The sequence below is a fragment of the Drosophila grimshawi genome, unplaced genomic scaffold (assembly GCF_018153295.1).
Source record: "Drosophila grimshawi isolate 15287-2541.00 unplaced genomic scaffold, ASM1815329v1 contig_44, whole genome shotgun sequence".
Classification (NCBI taxonomy): domain Eukaryota; kingdom Metazoa; phylum Arthropoda; class Insecta; order Diptera; family Drosophilidae; genus Drosophila; species Drosophila grimshawi.
Genome location: NW_025063240.1, coordinates 8176076 through 8193969, shown reverse-complemented (window position 1 = coordinate 8193969; position 17894 = coordinate 8176076). Strand labels below are relative to the sequence as shown.

Sequence of the window (17894 nt, the reverse complement as noted above, 5' to 3'; positions counted from 1 at the left end):
ATAAAATGCTATTTAATTTTTCTTACATTATTCCAAAAGTAATATATAATGAAAACATAGAAAGGATAGTTAGTTCTAACTATAAGTTATCATACATTTTATATTATTATATAATTATTATTATTAATTACAGCTGCCAACAAGCAGCTTTACAGCCCATTAATAAGTATGTAGTTTTAAGGCCTACACCAGTATTTATGATTAAGAGAGTGTATTTAAGAGTTGTACACAAAGAAAATGATATTGTATCTATCTTGTAGTTTACTTTGCGTGTGGCTTTCTTTAGGCGACTCTGACGCTGCGTTTCAGTTACATTTTATGGCTCAGTAATAAAACAATTACACACAGCGACAAGCAAAGAAACAACAACAATTATAAATGGTGCAGATTGCCCAAAGATTGTCAATATTTATGGCTGTCAATTTTTATAGAAATATATGTGTATATATACATAAGTTTATCATATTTCGTACACCACAGTTAGATTTACATACACCCATAAGTGAGATGTAAGCGGTCTGTTGCAAGCTTTACGCAATGGCCATCAGCAGCAGCAACAGCAGCAGCGGCACCAGCAGCCACATCAGAAGCAGCAGCATGCTGTACAGCAGCCTAAACAGCATGGGGTAGTCGCATTTGTGTACGTATCTATGAGATACTGTATCTGCAGCTGACACACTGCAGCTGTGAGGCTGTCCCATGTTGTTGTTGTTGCTGTTGTTATTATTGTTGTGGTTGCTGCTTGCCGTTTGCCGCAGTTTTGTCGGCGTTTTTTTGTTTTGCTCTTGCATGACGTAAACAGAAAATCGCTTTGACTCTTTTGTTGCTGGCGAGTTGATGGTCAAAAGCAGCGTTTGGCATTGAAAGGAGATGAGCGTCATTATTTTTATATTGTCGCTGCTGATGCTGTTATTTTTTAATTCGGGTTACTTGACTTTAATTGTTTAATTTCTAACAGACACTTGAGCATTTACAGTTGCTGTTGCTGATGTCAAACGTATTAATTTTCTGTAATTCTCTTTTATATTCTCTCTCTCTCTCTCTCTCTCTCTTTGTCTGCTGGACTGGCTAACAAATAAAAAAATGAAATAAAAACGAACTCACTGAAACTAAAATGAAAACAGGAACAGGTAAGCGTTTTGCGTTCGCTTTGCATTCGTTTTTCGTCTGCGTCGTCGTCGTTTTTTACAATTTAAGCACTTTTTTCAAAACTATCTTTTAAATGAACACGAACATTCACACACCCACATACTCAAATGTACGCCCATTAACAAGAAACAACAACAACAACAACACACACACACACATACACACATAGACCTAAAACCTACACATACATATATATATATATAAATAACTTCATAACAACATACACAAAAACAATAAGGAAGCAGCCAATTTAGCTGCATATGCTGACATACAAAGTCTTTTGCCGAAAGCGTTGTAAATATTTAGCGCTATTTTTACTATGTATTTCCCACTGATTGTTGTTGATATTTGCGGCTCCTATGCATTAGCTATAATTCACAATGCGCCGCGGAAATGCGAATTGCGATGCCATTTGCAGCAAGCATTGTGCGCCGCTCTTGTTTATTTGCTGAAAGCCCAAAGTGACTGCCGACATAATCAAGATAATGAGTTAATAGACAATATTTATAGTTGTATAGGTATATACCTACATATATATATATATACCACACGAGACAAAGTTAATAGCTTCTCAGCGAGGCTTCGCAATGCCCCTAACAGTATGTTACATTTTATATCGCATAGGAACATGAATGCTAGCAACATTATACCAAGCAACATGATGGCTAGCAACATTGAGCAACCCAGCAACAATGTAGCTATCGATAGGCAAGGGAAATTGTAACGTTTTAAGTAGTATTTGACAAAGCGCTGATTATTATTGTATTTAATGATGTAGAACGTCTATCCTGATAAATTGTAGTAAAAATTATATTCTTTAGATTATTAAAACAAGTAAATGTTTCATACAAAATAAATAAATCACAAAATTAGTGGACTTATATAATCAAAACTATATAAAAAGATCATTATTTTTAGATTTAAGTAATATAACACTTAGATAATCATGTGGACTACTTAAACAGGGCAGATTTTAAATTACAAATGTATGTAGATATTAAAAATTAGCAACACTCGTAACAATACCTGTAATCCTGATTCTAGCTAAAAGTGTATTCAAACGTAGAACTTTATATAAAACATATATATCAACATTTATTAAATAGTGTGTAAAAGAGAGCAGCTGAGGGCTCTGCAATACCCACACATCACCATAAGACAGATCCATAAACCCCTTTAAACTTTCAGTTCTATTAAGCAACACTGATTCTGTTCTGATCACTTTCTCATTTTTCGTTGGCCCCCTTAAGTTAGCATACAACCTAAGCATACTTACATATTACATACCACATACATATGGATATCATATTCGTTTCTTCTCTTTAATGTACAATATCCAATGATAATTTTTAGTTAGTGTTTGTTTTTGGTTTCTGTTTCTGTATCGGTTTCTGTTTGAGTTGAGCTGAGTTGTGTTGTTTTTTGTGTGCTCTCTACCTTTACCCGTTCTCCCCCCGAAATTGTTCTCGTTTGTTCATTTGTGTGCATTTCAGGGCGGCTACTTAGATGGACTACGTTCACATTTGGGTGGTTTAACACAACGTGTCAAATCATGGTATTGGGGACGACCTCTTGTAAGTGCCAATGTATTTTTCGTTTAACGAAAGTAAACTACAAAACTAAAAAAAAAAAGAAGATACAAACAAAACAAATCAAAAACTAAAACCAAAATAAAAATGGAAAGAATACAAACAGCCAACCACAAATACATAAATTGTCAATACTTAAAAAAAAAAATCAGTTCTTTGTGAATGTTTGAACTTTTGACTTTTGAATTTGCATCTCGTTGCATCTTCAGCGCATAAATCAAATTTAGCCTGAAATAGAGTTTTTGCTATAATGTTATATTTTATGCTCTGTCTCACTCTCACTTTACGCTCTCTGTCTATTTCTCTCTATCCACAATAACTAATTAACTAACTAACTAACAAACTAACTAACTTACTTACTTACTTACTAACTAACTAACTGTTTGTATGTGCCTTGCAAGAATCAGCACAATGCGAGTGCAATCAAAAAACAAAAAGTAAAACCAAATTTGCATTTCCATTCGTTTCACACAATTCACCATTTTATGTTGTAATAATCGTAGGAAATGTGTTTTAGTTCTCCACCTCTTGATCACATCTCGTTCCACGTTCCACGTTTCACGTTTCGTCTCGTCTCAACTAATTGCTTGCCCACACTTGAACTCATCTTAACTAGTCGATAGAGCCGAATCAACAACGTATAACTTAAAACGTACTTAGCCACATTTAGATGTTTGTTTGTTATTTCATTTCCATCTTGGCGCACTCAAAACTCTAAATACTTATTATCAATTTTTACTAATTAGAGTTTCCTTAGTCTCTTATAAAGTAATTGTCAATGTAAGTACATATGTTAACTAAACAACAACAAAAAAATGCGAAAACAATCTAAACAATATGAACACGTTAAAAACAACGTCAACGCAAATTAAAGAAAATGTCAAAATAATACAAACTAAAGCCACAAAAAATAAAAATAAAAGTATCCTTAAAACCAAAGAATAAGCTTGAAAAATACATTTGCACATTTACGCATGAGTCAACCTAATTTTTAAACACCGAATCCACCACAATCCCACAGCCTCCACCAAACCCACCCACCACCAACTTACCCACCAAAAGGCATCGACACATGCAAAAATTTAATTTGGTTCATCAATTTTTCAAAATATTACGTTTGTAGTTCGTAAACTTCTATATATATATATATAAATCTGGTATTTTTTATTTTGCCCTGTAATTAGATTTTCAGCTCCCAATCATAGTTTTTGTACATTTGCGTTTATCTATTATACCATTTTTGTATTAACTTTAGCTGCTGCCGCCCTTCAAACAACGACATATCTACATTCATACATACATAGTCACACACACACACACACATACATATACATATACACCTATCTAGTTGTAGCATAAACTTTTAGATACTTACACACATCTGTAAAATAAGTTAATGTTTTCCAAGTTTTAGTTAGCGCTTTTCTAAATAAAACCCAATACAAATTGAACTATATACATACTACATAGCCAACTAATTAGTCTTGTTGCAAGTCTAGCCAACAATATAAGTGTCTTAGTTGCCATTTTGCAAGCTGTTTTTTCGTAAAATACACTCTTTAAATATTTAAACAAATCTCAATCACACAAAACACACACACACAAAGACATTTGTATAGCTGCCACGCCTATACTCTCCACATACACTACACCGACTACATTATACACTGAAACAAACACCAGCACTCGCATTCTCATAACTTGCACCCAGATAAATAAAAGACACACCAGCACACACACACACAAACATACAATTTTAGGTAATTATACACAAGCTACACTTGAAGCTTTGCAAAAAATCAACGATTGTGTTTTCAATATATATAATTGAAAGCCCTGATCTTGTGGCATCGTTGAGCTATCGATATCTATCGAAAGTTAATTGTGGATTCTTTTCAACTCTTTAAAAAAGGTGTAAATAAGCTTCTACATAATCAAAATTTGTGTTGGTTTTTTCTTCTCGATGAACTAAGGATTGTAAATCGAGTTCTAGATATTGCCCCATTTGCTAGAGCCTAAAATGTTTAGAGATATTGGCTTTTAAGGAAAGTGAGTCGAATTTCAAAGAGAGGTTTGGCAATATGACTAATAAAGTTTTATTGAAAAGCGCAAAATACTTCTGAAAATGCATTTTTATGTGACGATTTCAGTGCTATATCTTCTAAAGCAAGTGAGTCAGGTCTCGGAGAGAGTTTTTGGCAATATAAATATTAAAATGATTTTGAAAAGCAGAATATTTGAAGATATGCATATTTAAATTTATATATTTATATCAGTACGCTGTAATTTTAGAATTGACAAAAACAACTTAGTAACCAGAGAAGAAGCTTTTCGCAAACACAACAGATAAGCATAGAAATCCAGCAAATGGGATTCCCTTCAATTAAGTGTATCCATTAAATGCAGTATACTCAATGGATTTGGCAAATTGAGTCATTGGAGAGTCAGCGGCTATTTATATACATAAATACCTATGTATTGCGTAGCTGCTCTAAATTTGGTTTTATGTAAATAAAATCCAATCCAATCAAATCAAGAGAGTATTCGCTACAGTTCAGTTCTCAGCTTAAATCGATTCACTCAAGCACGCAGAAAGCTTTTTGCATATGCTATTCTCAATGCATTTTGTACCACCACCCCTTTTACCCAAAACCCCTCCTCAATCTAAAGTACTTCACTACGTATAAGCAATATTCAAATGTCATATTTAATTCAACTCAATTTCTATCTATATGTCTGCAAGTGAACAATCTTAAAAACAATGTACAATAATAATAATCACATAAACAAAACAAACACCATCTCCTGACTTGTCGTTGCCAAACATTCTGCAAAGAAAGCGCAACAGAAAATCCAAACTACACCGAAAAAAAAAATTATAACAAGCAAATACAAGAACAATACTGATTTTAATCTAGCTACAATTAGTACAAATACAATCGATTCTTATGCAAATATTTCTACTATTTTCATTTTACATTCAACATATTGTACAAATCCAAAAAAAAAAAACAACAACCAAAACCAAATTATTCAAAACTTTGCGCACTCTGCATACAATTTGGCCAATTTTTTTTAAATAAAAAATATGAAAAAAAACCGAAAATATTGAATAAATATTAGGAGTTGGCCACAAAACTCTCAAGAAGTTTCGATATGAAGGAAGAAGGCGGCACTTTGCTGGGCGATAAAGGTGTACGAAGGCATCAGGTGAGTGCTACAGTTAAGTGTGATAGGAAACTGCACACTTAATACCAGATCAATATCAATGAAATATAAAAAATAACAATAAAAAAATTAAATACTTAAATAATCGTCCGCAGAGAATGCCAACAAAATAAACTATACGAATGTTTGCGGTTTGACTTGACAATTAGCTCAAACTCAGTTTTATTACTCTGTCAGTATGTTTTTTTGTTAACTCTAATATTCTAAACGAAGCTCGTCAGAAACTCAATACAAATGCACAAGCACCACAAACAAATTCAAGTCAAAAATCTTGTGCAATTTGGTCAATAAAAACAGCAACAACAACAAGAACAACAAACAACATCTCATGATTCATTGCCACACAATATAAACGTAAACTACTTGAACTACAATACCAGCTAGATATGTAAAGTTCATTGAATTGGCTTCCCCTTAGCATCAAAGTTTCATTTTGTTTGCTCTCCCCAGGCCCCGTTCCCCCTTCAAACACCCACCACTCACGTACACTGACAAAAACAACAACAGTTACATATTCCTTACTTGAAATTTGTTGTACAAACTTCTTACCAAAAACAACTTTGCTTTCTGCTTGCCTTTAAAATAGAACACCAAATCTAAATACTACTACTATTTAACTTTTGATAAACACCATTCGAATTTTATATTAATTAACCAAACGTATAAGCTACTTATGTATTCCCAAATTATTAGTGAATGTAGGCTAAATAACTACACAACATATCTTGCAGCTATGAAAAGTGATGAACTTTACTTTTGGGCCTTTTTTTTTGGTTATTAACAATGTTCATGTTTATGGTTCTGCTCTCTCTTTTCATGATGATTTGTCCATAGTCCATGCAGCGTCTGTCTGCTGAGCAGAACGGTGGTTCAACGACTGAACAAACACATGAACACAATCCAAACGTCGTACCTGATCATAGAGGCAACTTACACATTACAGTTAAGAAAACCAAACCAATTTTAGGTATTGCTATCGAAGGTGGTGCTAATACAAAACACCCGCTTCCTAGGATAATCAATATCCATGTAAGTACCCCTTCCGATCCAAAGAAATCAACATTGCTATAGGTTTCTTTAATCTGCCATAGGAAAATGGTGCGGCATTTGAAGCGGGTGGCTTAGAAGTCGGGCAATTAATATTGGAGGTAGATGGAACTAAAGTGGAAGGTCTACACCATCAGGTAAATATTTATTTTTCGACTTTATATCTATGTACATTTACAATAAATATAATTTGTAATATTTTAGGAGGTTGCCCGATTGATAGCCGAATGCTTTGCAAATCGTGAAAAGGCTGAAATAACCTTCTTAGTTGTCGAAGCGAAAAAATCAAATTTGGAACCGAAGCCAACAGCATTAATATTTTTAGAAGCCTAACATTTGCTTGCCCTGCCGGCTAGTGACCCATTGGAACGACAAAAACTCGAGTTCCTCTATGAATGGGGCATCGATTTAACGGAGACGCCAAAACCAATGCCAACACCGATACCGCTGACAAAAGCTAAAAATCCACCGCCACTGCCTCATGAGCTATATAGCAACAGCAGCAGCAACAACAACAACAACAACGCCAACTATGGCAGCAATACTGCGCTCAACAATCATCAACATTCACATCCACATCATCACCAACAACAACAACAACCACAACAGCAACCACAACAAAAACAACAACAACAACACTATAATACAAACACGCCCACAAGCACACCAACAACACAATCAACAGCTGCAACAACAACTACAGCTGCAACAACAACAAAACAACAGCAACAACAACAACCACAACAACAACCACAACAAAGGCAACACTTGAACAACACCAACACACCAACGAAAGCATCGCGCGAGGCGACACCAACACGTGAGCAACAACAGCAGCAGCAACAGCAGCAACATGCCACACCTACGCGCGAGCCACCAACACCAACACGCCAACAGCAACAACAACAACAACAACAACAACACCAAAGGGAGCAACATCATCACGATCGGCAGCAACAGATGCGCGAGCAGCGCGAGCAACGCGAACGTGAATACCAACACGACCACCACCAGCATACCCATGGACACGGACATGGACATGGGCATGGACACGGACAACAGCAACACACAGCATACACACACCATCGTGATCATTACGAGCAGCAACACCAACATCATCATCATCATCAGCAGCAGCAATCGTCATCATCGCATTATCAACAACATCAGCAGCAGCAGCAGCAGCATCAACGCTACAACAGCGACAGCTACAAAAATCATAATAATTCCGTTTACCAGTAAAACAAAAGAAAAAAGACAAAAGAAGAACAGCAACAACAGCAACTACCGCTAAATTGGAACAATTTTGGAACATTCTATCGAACGGCTTTCAACAGTTAACAGTTAAATTGTGCTAACAATTCCCAAACACTAACGTCTCGCTCTTTGCTCTCTCCCCCTCTCTATCTCTCGCTAGATACATATATATATATATATATATACTTGTAAGTACACTTATTAATGTGTCTCATGCACGCCTCTATCCACACCAATCGCCTATTGCTATGGCCAAACAGTGAAAAACCCAAACAAAATTGGAAAATCTTTGTGCAAATGCTGTAAGCGTAACGCAATTCAATGTTGTTGTATGAGGTCCCGTTCAAAACTTCCCATCCTGTGACCCAGTTTATACAAAATATCCCCACACTATTCATTTTTTTGGGTTGTATTTTAAGAGCTGTTCTATGACAAAAAAAAAAACCAAAAAACTAAAAAATCAAAAGACAATACACTTATTCATTTATGAATCAATTTATATTCTTGCTACATATCCCGTTTCTTTTGAAAATTCATTCGTTTTTCGTTAACCTACTCTCATTAATATTGCTGACTTAATTTCTTCCTTTTAAAGTTATAACTTGTTTGTTGTTTCGGAATATATCAAATCAAATTTATACACTGCCAACAAATTTATCAAAAAACAAAAAAAACAACAACTCATATACACAAAAGAAAAAAAATTATAAAAATTTAGAGCAGCTCTTCTTCCTCACTACTGCCTGCTCTCTCTGTCAAATCCGATGCAACCTACCTGTATTTCCTATATAGCTCGCCTAGCATTTGTAAGTGGCGATTACTTACTTACTTACTTACTTACTAGTACAACCCAGTGTAGAGCCCGTAACTGAACTTAGGACTTCTAAAAATCTCATCACACGCTATGATGTGTTAAACTGTAACTGTAAACCATGTATTATGTATTGATAAAATATGTTTATGAACGCGAAACTTAGTCTAAATGGTTAGTCGTTAAAAATGATTTAAACTAAAACTAAATGAATACACATTTAATTTAACAAAATAAAAAAAAGTATAAAAAAAATTAAAAACACTATATAGAAGACCCACATTCCCAACCAGCAACAAACAAATATGGCATACATTAAATTAAATAAGATGAAGAAACCAGAGCTTAAAAAATATAATTAAAACCCTTAAACCGTAAGAAAATGATTATTACGCAGAAGAAGCAGAGATAACAGCCACAGACACTGTAAAAAAACAAGCGATTAATAAAGAACAGCTTTTGTTATGCAAATACACACACACACACACATACGCACACCTCAACATGCACTCACGAAGATAAAATGCTTGACTATTTATGTAGCAGTAAGTAGCAGCTACAGCAAACGACATCAACAAACAAATATAAAGCCCACCTATGCAAATAATTTGTAAAAATAATCGTAATACACGCATACTTACAAGCCCAAAGACACACACACACACACACGGACACACAGATGCATAGATACATGTGTAAAAATTAGACCCTAATAGTTGAAAGGAAATACCACTGAACACTAAACTCGAAACACAACACGCAGGCAATGTGTCGATAAAGCAGGCGATGTGCAAGCAGTGTGCGAAGCATGCAAGCAGTGCGATCCACAGCCGTCACATTCATATTACAAATCAATGTATCAATACAAATACTTATCAGCAAGAATTAATGGCGCAAAATTAAAAGAACTTAACAAAACCGTAATTAGTACAATTTAAACTGCACACTGCACTCTTTTTGAATGTTTGTTAAATGTTTTAAAAAACACAACAGCTGCAAAATTGTATTCCTCTCACAAGAAAAAAAAACAAAATCCACAAAAATGGTAAACGAATTATAAAACAAACAAAAAAAAAACTACAAAAAAGCTACGCTACTCTACCATTAAACAACTAGCAAATTTAATAACATTTACAATATGCAGTAGAGAAAACGAACGCTTAAAATTTGAGGTTGATTGGCATTAAGTACAGCATTAAAGACAAGTTAAAACGATGTTAAAAGCCGACAGGGCGCGATAACGAGCAACAAATACTAAAAGCACGACTTAACAACTATTTGTGCAAGAATTTAATATATAAATATATATTTATATATATTGTATAATATTAGCAAAAAACAAACTTTTTAATATGAAAACGAAACAAAAACCAAATCATCAATTTTTTGCTCTCTTTTTCTCTCTTCTCTCTCAGTCTAACACGCATTTAGTACCCAAATCATTTGGCAAACTTTTCGATTTTGTTTGTTGTGTGTGCGCTAGTTTTAAAACGAGAATTGAAAATGATTAGAACTCTGCACTCTAAATGTCGTATGAGCAATCTCTTCCCCTAAGTCAAGTGCTCCAAGAATTGAGAGCCACAAATTAGATTTGTGTCTAAGTAACTTATGCAGAATATTTATTATTATGGCTGGCTTGTTTTTTCATTACCAACTATCGACTAAAAACTACTAACTGTCTGCTTGACTTCTATTATTCTCCCTTGCTCTCTAAGTGTATTGTGTGACTTTAGTGAAACAAATTTTGAAAAACAAAACGTGTTAAATGATATTGTAATTGTACTTTTGTTGACTATTATGTAATAACGCTTTGCTGTATGTATATTAGTTATGTAAATTTTTAGCAGCATTACTAAAAACAACAAATTAACAACAACAAAAATCAATCGCATGCTGTTAGTTATTGTTAGTAATTTATGATATAAATAAAATTATTCGTGTATAAAACAACAATTAAAATTTCAAAATTCAAAATTGTACTACTACTTAACTTGTGAATTGGTCAACAAAAACAAAAATGAAAAACAAAAAGCATGTTAAAGATTTTTTGAAGCGCTTGTGCGTGTTAAGCTGAATCATATATATAGTATATATATATACATACATACATATACAAATGCAAATACATATAGACATGTGTATGTAGAAAGTAATTGGCACGCCTAAACGCGATTGTAAATTGCTGGAAATTCGGACGAAAGGCTTACTTAATCTTAACTTAAACATAGCATAACATTAAATACCTAATTCATGACACGATATATGATAAAACACACACACACACACACAAGTACATTATAAATAATAATACATATATATATATATATAAAAGTGCATATGTATGTACATGCTATACATATAACGCATATAGAGCATACTCGTATACTAATTACATACATTCATGCATACATACACACCTATATATATCTAAAGTAACGACAATGAAAAGCAATTTGAAGCAAACAACAATTTCAATTTCACAAAACATATTTAACACATGAACACACTGAACAATACTAGCATCAAGTTAAAAATCGGAGATGAACAAAATTGAAGCTACTAATTATATAGTGAAAAAGAAAATACATGCAACAAAAGCTTCTATGCTATGCTAAAGGGTAAAAGGCATTTATTCATAACTAACAAAAGGAAACCAGCTTATAAATACCATTAATACAAATACAAAAAAATTCAAAAACCAAATACAAAAACAAAAACCAAAAAAAAAAACTACCACGTAATATCGTAACATAAATAGCAATAGCAATACTTACTACTATGTACTAACTACTTAGTTGTAGTATTAGCCGAGCGAGCTGCAGCCTCAGCAAAAACTTGTTGTATAAAAGATTGAGCTAGACTTTTAAATGGGATAAACATGCGTAAGTGTTTAAAATATATACATATATGTATATATATATATATATATACTTACATACATATTATATATATATATATATACATATATTCTAATTGAGATCGATCGCTGTAGATAAATGTGTACAAAAGGTAAAAGGATATTAAAATGTTTTCAATATACTCTATGACAAAAAAGTTTCTATATATACAAGTATCATTTGAAAGGTCTCGCCGTTAAGTTGTCCTCCCTTTATATGTTTTGAGTTCATCTCATCTCTTTTTGGAATACCCATAACAGACCATTCACACGAACAACTACAACTACAACTACAACTACAACTACAAAACTGTGCCACCTAGTACATAACAAGAAAAGTTATATATCTGCAATGTATAGACACATAATGAATGAATACGACTTGTAATATAAATACACATACATATATACACATAGACAACAAATCTCAATGCTCACTTTTATATTTTTATCATACATACTACTATATACTATATATACATACATATATATATCAAGAACACCAAAACAAGGCACCGTAAGCAACACTGAAGGAACTAAGAAACAAACTCAACAACAAAAAAATTAATATATAAAAACAAGCAAACAAAAACCAAAACAAAACAAAACAAAAATAGTATGTTTACATGAAATTGATGAAGCATACTTATATAAATTATTAACAGAAAAGTTCAACATATTTACTAAATGCGCATAGAACGGGTTTGGAATCGAAATTGTCGAATATTCGTAATTCACACGGTAATTTCCGTTTCAAGTCGATGCTTTCTAGTGCAAATTGCTTCTGCTTCTAAGTGAATATACATACTTACTTAGTTCAATGCGAGACATAAACCTCTTAAATGATTACTATTATTTTTGTTGACCCTTTGTTAATTAGACGAATCATTAATTAGGCGAATTAAATGAGAACACCAGGCATAAACGCAAAAGATCGAGCTAAACTGCATAGTGCATAGTGTTAAACATTAAAATTAAACAAAAAAAAACAAGAAAAAGAAAATAAGAAAAAAGAAATGTATTTCCGTTGTGTATATTGTAAAGAAGAACAAAAAACTATTGAACAAAGCATAAAGTTAAACATTTAAAGCAAAACAATTTATTGAGAATTAATTAAATATGTAATTGTATTTATCAAAATTAAAAGCAAGTAAAAAACGCATTAGCATAGCAATGAAAATTTGAAATGATATATATGATATATATATATATGATATGAAATGATTCAAGAAGCGCTGATTTATTATTATATATATTATTAATTAAATTATTGCAAAACAAGAGTAAACAAATGATATTGTCCTTGGTATTTACATATACATAAAACAAAAACAATGAAAAATAAAAACAAAACGTTTTTTTATAAACAATCTAAACAGTTTCTTGCAGTGCACGCTAGCAAGCAAGTAGTTTCAACTCGATTACAAACAGATTCCGGTCAAACGGCCTGCTTTGCATAGTTTGCCGTATTTTGTTTTCGATTACGATTTGCAAACAGGTCTCACACCTCACTCCCACTTTTCAGTTTAGTCGAGCAACGCATTTGAACGAGAAGTAAGCGATGCCACAGGCCAATCTTAAGTTGTCCCCACACGATCAGCAGGTGCTGGAGTCCATATTCAATCCGCTGGAGCTGTCTGGTATCGCTGCCCACAATGTTGACATACCAGCCGAAGAGCTGCTTAAGGATGAGGAGCAGCCATCGGATCACTTGCAGGCATCCATTGAGCTCGAGTTGCAAGCTGTACGTTTGACGGAACAGGGCGAATTCGATAAAGCCTTGTTGCAGTTCGACGAGGCATTAAAGCTGACGGAGCGTGCCTCAATCCTCAACAATCGGGCTCAAGCACTGCGTTTGGCGAAACGCGATCAAGGTAATTATTAATAAAAAAAATAATATGAAAGTTAGCCTAGCCACTCCTCAGGCCTGCTCTTATACAAGCTTTGTTATTCATTTAAAGTGCCTAATAGGCATTCATTCTGAAGTTTTCAAATCCAATTAAATGAAGCCTCTTTGAAAACATCATTCACAGAAAAAGGGTTTCAAAATAAAATACATTCGGTACTTTTAGCTGAGACTCGAACCCAGGTAACACACTACAAAAGCTTGAGCAACAGATGGCGCTTACAACTGAGTGTTTGCTTCTGCCAACACAAAATTTGCACTGCTTTAAAATCAACTAAGCAGTGCAATGCTGTACGTTAAATTTAAATAAACGGATTGCAATTATTATTAAATTATTTAGGTAGTAAGCACTTATTTCAATGTTTTCGTCTATTTCACTCATTGCAGAGGCACTCAGCGATCTAAATCGCGCACTTCAACTGGCCACTGATAAACAATTGCGCACCAAGTGCCACGCCCACTGTCAACGTGGGGTATTGTATAGAAAATTGGAGAATTTGGATGCAGCGCGAACGGATTTCGAGGCTGCTGCTCAGCTGGGAAGTAAATTTGCCAAGGAGCAGGTGAGTGGGAATTAAATGTATTGATTAACTGGAGTTAACAATCAACCCAATTCATTGACAGCTGGTGGAAATCAATCCAATTGCGGCACTCTGTAATCAAATGCTGCGGCAAGCGTTCGATCAGCTAAAATGACGGCTGGCTTTGATTTAACAAAAACCGCGAACTGAGCTCGTTAACATAAATAAAAATTAATTAAGTCCAAGACGCGTCATTTAATGTGATACGCAACACAGCCCAAGCAGAAGCAATAACAAAATCCACTGCATTATGTGGCAAGCTGCAAAGTCTAGAAGTGAATTCGCATAAAAAGTGGCACGTGGAACGTAACAGCAAACAGGCCACCAGGCAGCGAGGCACCCGGCACTTGCCACTTGGCACTTGGCACACGGGAGTCGTGAACACTCGGGGGCCAATATACGAGTTCGGGCTAAAAAAAAAAGCAGCGGCAAAAAAACGAAAACAGTTATTAAATGCAGCAGGCCAGGCCAGCTAGCGGCTTGTCAGATTGCAGCAGGCTATGGCAGAGACTTTCAGTGAGGCTTTACCTCTTTGGCCCGTTGGCGACCGCAAGCTAAATTAAAATAAACGAAAGTGGTTTGCGCAGGATAACGATACCGAAGGAGTGCTGGGGCACTGCTTTTGGGATTTGTGCGGTTACTCGTGGCACGAGCAGCAACTGTGCAACTGTGCGACTGCGCAGTGCTGCCACACAAATACAGATACAGATCCTGCGCGCTCTCCACATGTAAGCGCGCCAAGCTTAACAGTTAAGCGATGCCGATTTTGCCTGGCCGCCTGCTGTTGTAAGCGGGCCGCCTTTGCTTTTTTGTGTTGGTTTTGTTTTTGTTGGTTGCGACCCTGCAACGATTGCGATTGCGGTCAAAAGACGCGCGCGTCCTGGCTAAAGGAGCAGGTGCAGCTAACAAAACAAAACGCACATACACAAAACACAACAACAAAAAGTAAAAAAAAGACTAAGAAAGAGACAGCAAGGATAAAAGGATACACAACATACGCTGCACTCGAATGCAAGTCGAGAGTAGTCGCAGTTATTTATTTTTTTTTTTTTGACTAGTAGATGCGCGAGCTATCGTCCTGCTAGGTCGAGACTAGCTAGCACGAGGGTTGCCCCGAGGGTTGCCCTTGCCAAGCGACCCTCGGCCAGCAATTTTTGATTGATCTCTTTCAGTTGGAGCTGCCCAAAATACTTATAAGTGAGCAAGCGAGTACAATATGTATACATGTGTAATATGTATGTACATACATACATATATGCAATAAGTGCATGCGCATGCAGTTTTTGCAGTTGGAGGAAGTCGCTTTAAGGAGTGTAGGTAGCCCGACAACCCGACAACAACAGCACAGCAACAGCAGCAGCAGCAACAGATCCTACGTATCCTGCGTCAGTTGTGCTGAAGCCGCACCGAAAAAAGAACGCCATATGTTTCACTTTGAGGCCAGGCAAGCAGCGAAATCGTTAACCTTACGGTTAAGGCTGCCTGGCTCCCCATCATCATGATCATGATCATGATCGTGACCATTATGAACATGATTATGAGCAATGTCCCCAAACTCGTAGCGGAACTAAACGCATATTTTGAGCATGCCCCGGAACTGTAATTTGATCGAAAGAGCCCAGCACACAGATAGACATTAGATACAATCTCTGAAGTTCTTTTTCTTTTTTTCTTCCTGCCAAATTATAAGCCAGGCCTTCTCGTCCTAGAATGAGAGATTCCTACCATCCACACTGGGTTATTCACCCTCAGCGCAGCGGCTCAACAGTTGCATTTGCAATCTCTCTCTCTCTCTCTTTCTCTCGGTTTTCTCGTGTCCTTTTTCTTCTCTTCCCTTTGCTGCTCATTTTTTTGTTGCTGTTATTGCTGTTGTTGCTGGCAATTGTGTACCTGGTTCAGGGCGCGTGCCTGCTGTCGTCGTTGAGCGGACTCTGGACTCGGAGGCTCTGCGTTCGTTCTAGTTTGGATCTGAGCAACACATGACGCTGCCTTTGTGTCGGCTGACGTTTCGACCTCTCGTCCTCACGGTCTGGCCACTTTTGCTTCTTTTTTTCGTATGGTTTTTGTTTTTTCTTTTTATTTATTTTTTGTTGTGCATTTTCTTTGTGGTATTGCAGCAACTGTAATTCAGGCCTGCTTATGCAAATATTTTGATCGGACCGGGGACAGTTCGAAGCATCAATGAATAATGCCATAATTGACGAAAACTTAAAAGCGTCAGCGATGAGTTGTGGTAGTGGATAGTGTATAAGTAAATTTATGTATACATATGGAAATATGTGGCTTTTAAATAGATGGTCAGCCTCGACATGATCCTTGGGAATGTACATGAATGTATATGAAAATATATTGGATTATATACTTTTACTTTGGATTACTGCTGCGAATTAATATCTTCTGATCCTTGGAATTTTAATTTTTGTTGTTTATCTGCAAACATCATCGATATATATTATATCTGAACTACGATCAAAGTTCAGCTCGCCCTCAAATTATTTGTGATTCATATTTCTCTAAAGGGATCCAATTACCAATTAACTTTACTCACTATTTTATTAAAATAGCTTCAATTCCATGTATAAAATTCGATTTAATATGCAATACGCATTTCCTATGAAATCCTTGATATTTCTTAAGATTACATAACATCTGAGTTTGGTCTGTTGGCATACAGCAGTTCTAATTGCCATAGGTTGATGCAGTTGCCACATAAATCTCCCAGGTAGCAGTCCCAGTCGCTGTCTATTTCCATGTTTAAGCAAGCACGCGTTGACATTTATGAATTGCTTGGCAATTTACACGACAGACCTGAGACACCCGCGCACGTGGAGAGGGCAAACTTCCTCCTGTGCTTTGCTGCTGTGGCTGTTGCTGTTGCTGCTGTGGCAGTTGCTGTTGATGCTACTGCTGCTGCTGCTGCTGTGAACTGGTCTGCAATTTACACCAACAAACAAAACGCAGTCGGATGCGTCTGGCGCCGTTCTTGTCATCGTTGTTGTTGCTGTTGTTGCTGTTGTTATTGTTGGCGTCGCTCATGAATGGGCCGCTAAATCAAGCAATTATGAGAGCCTTTGTCGCAACTACCAAAACATATGCAAATTAGGCCGACTAACAATTGTTATGAAGATGCGAGCAGTCTGCTTGAGAGCAACAGACGCAGACTAGAGAAGCGGTCAAAGGGGTATCGGCAGGCAGGCAGGCAACAAGGGGAGGGGAACTAGAGAAATCTGTTCAGTTCAATGAATTGATTTTGTATGGGCATCGCTGACACTGACTTACGTGACTGGGATCTGGAAGCGAGCGCAGAGCGCTTAGTTTATCGCCCGCCCCAGAGCCAGCGATTGAGACGGCGACAGGCAGTGGCAGAGAGACTGCTACTGGAAACTGAAAACTTAAACTGGAACTGGGCACTGCATATGCAAAGCGACCG

General features: G+C 35.9%; 2 protein-coding genes across 2 annotated transcripts in view; both read left to right on the top strand.

Moving 5' to 3' along the window:
- The window catches only part of LOC6556853, a 35645-nt gene extending 27390 nt beyond the window's left edge, over nt 1-8255 (top strand). Inside the window, 5 exon segments of the mRNA XM_032739386.2 lie at nt 1125-1130; nt 5862-5948; nt 6801-6995; nt 7058-7150; nt 7218-8255. Coding sequence (XP_032595277.1) covers nt 1125-1130; nt 5862-5948; nt 6801-6995; nt 7058-7150; nt 7218-8255 — 1419 coding nt within the window.
- A 5223-nt stretch (nt 8256-13478) lies between these two features.
- Nucleotides 13479-14649, top strand: LOC6556934 (tetratricopeptide repeat protein 36 homolog). The gene is made up of 3 exons (XM_001984848.2): nt 13479-13851; nt 14271-14446; nt 14508-14649. Exons 1-3 carry the CDS (start codon nt 13539-13541, stop codon nt 14577-14579), a joined length of 561 nt encoding a protein of 186 aa, XP_001984884.1. The 5' UTR covers nt 13479-13538; the 3' UTR covers nt 14580-14649.
- The last annotated feature ends 3245 nt before the right edge of the window (nt 14650-17894 follow it).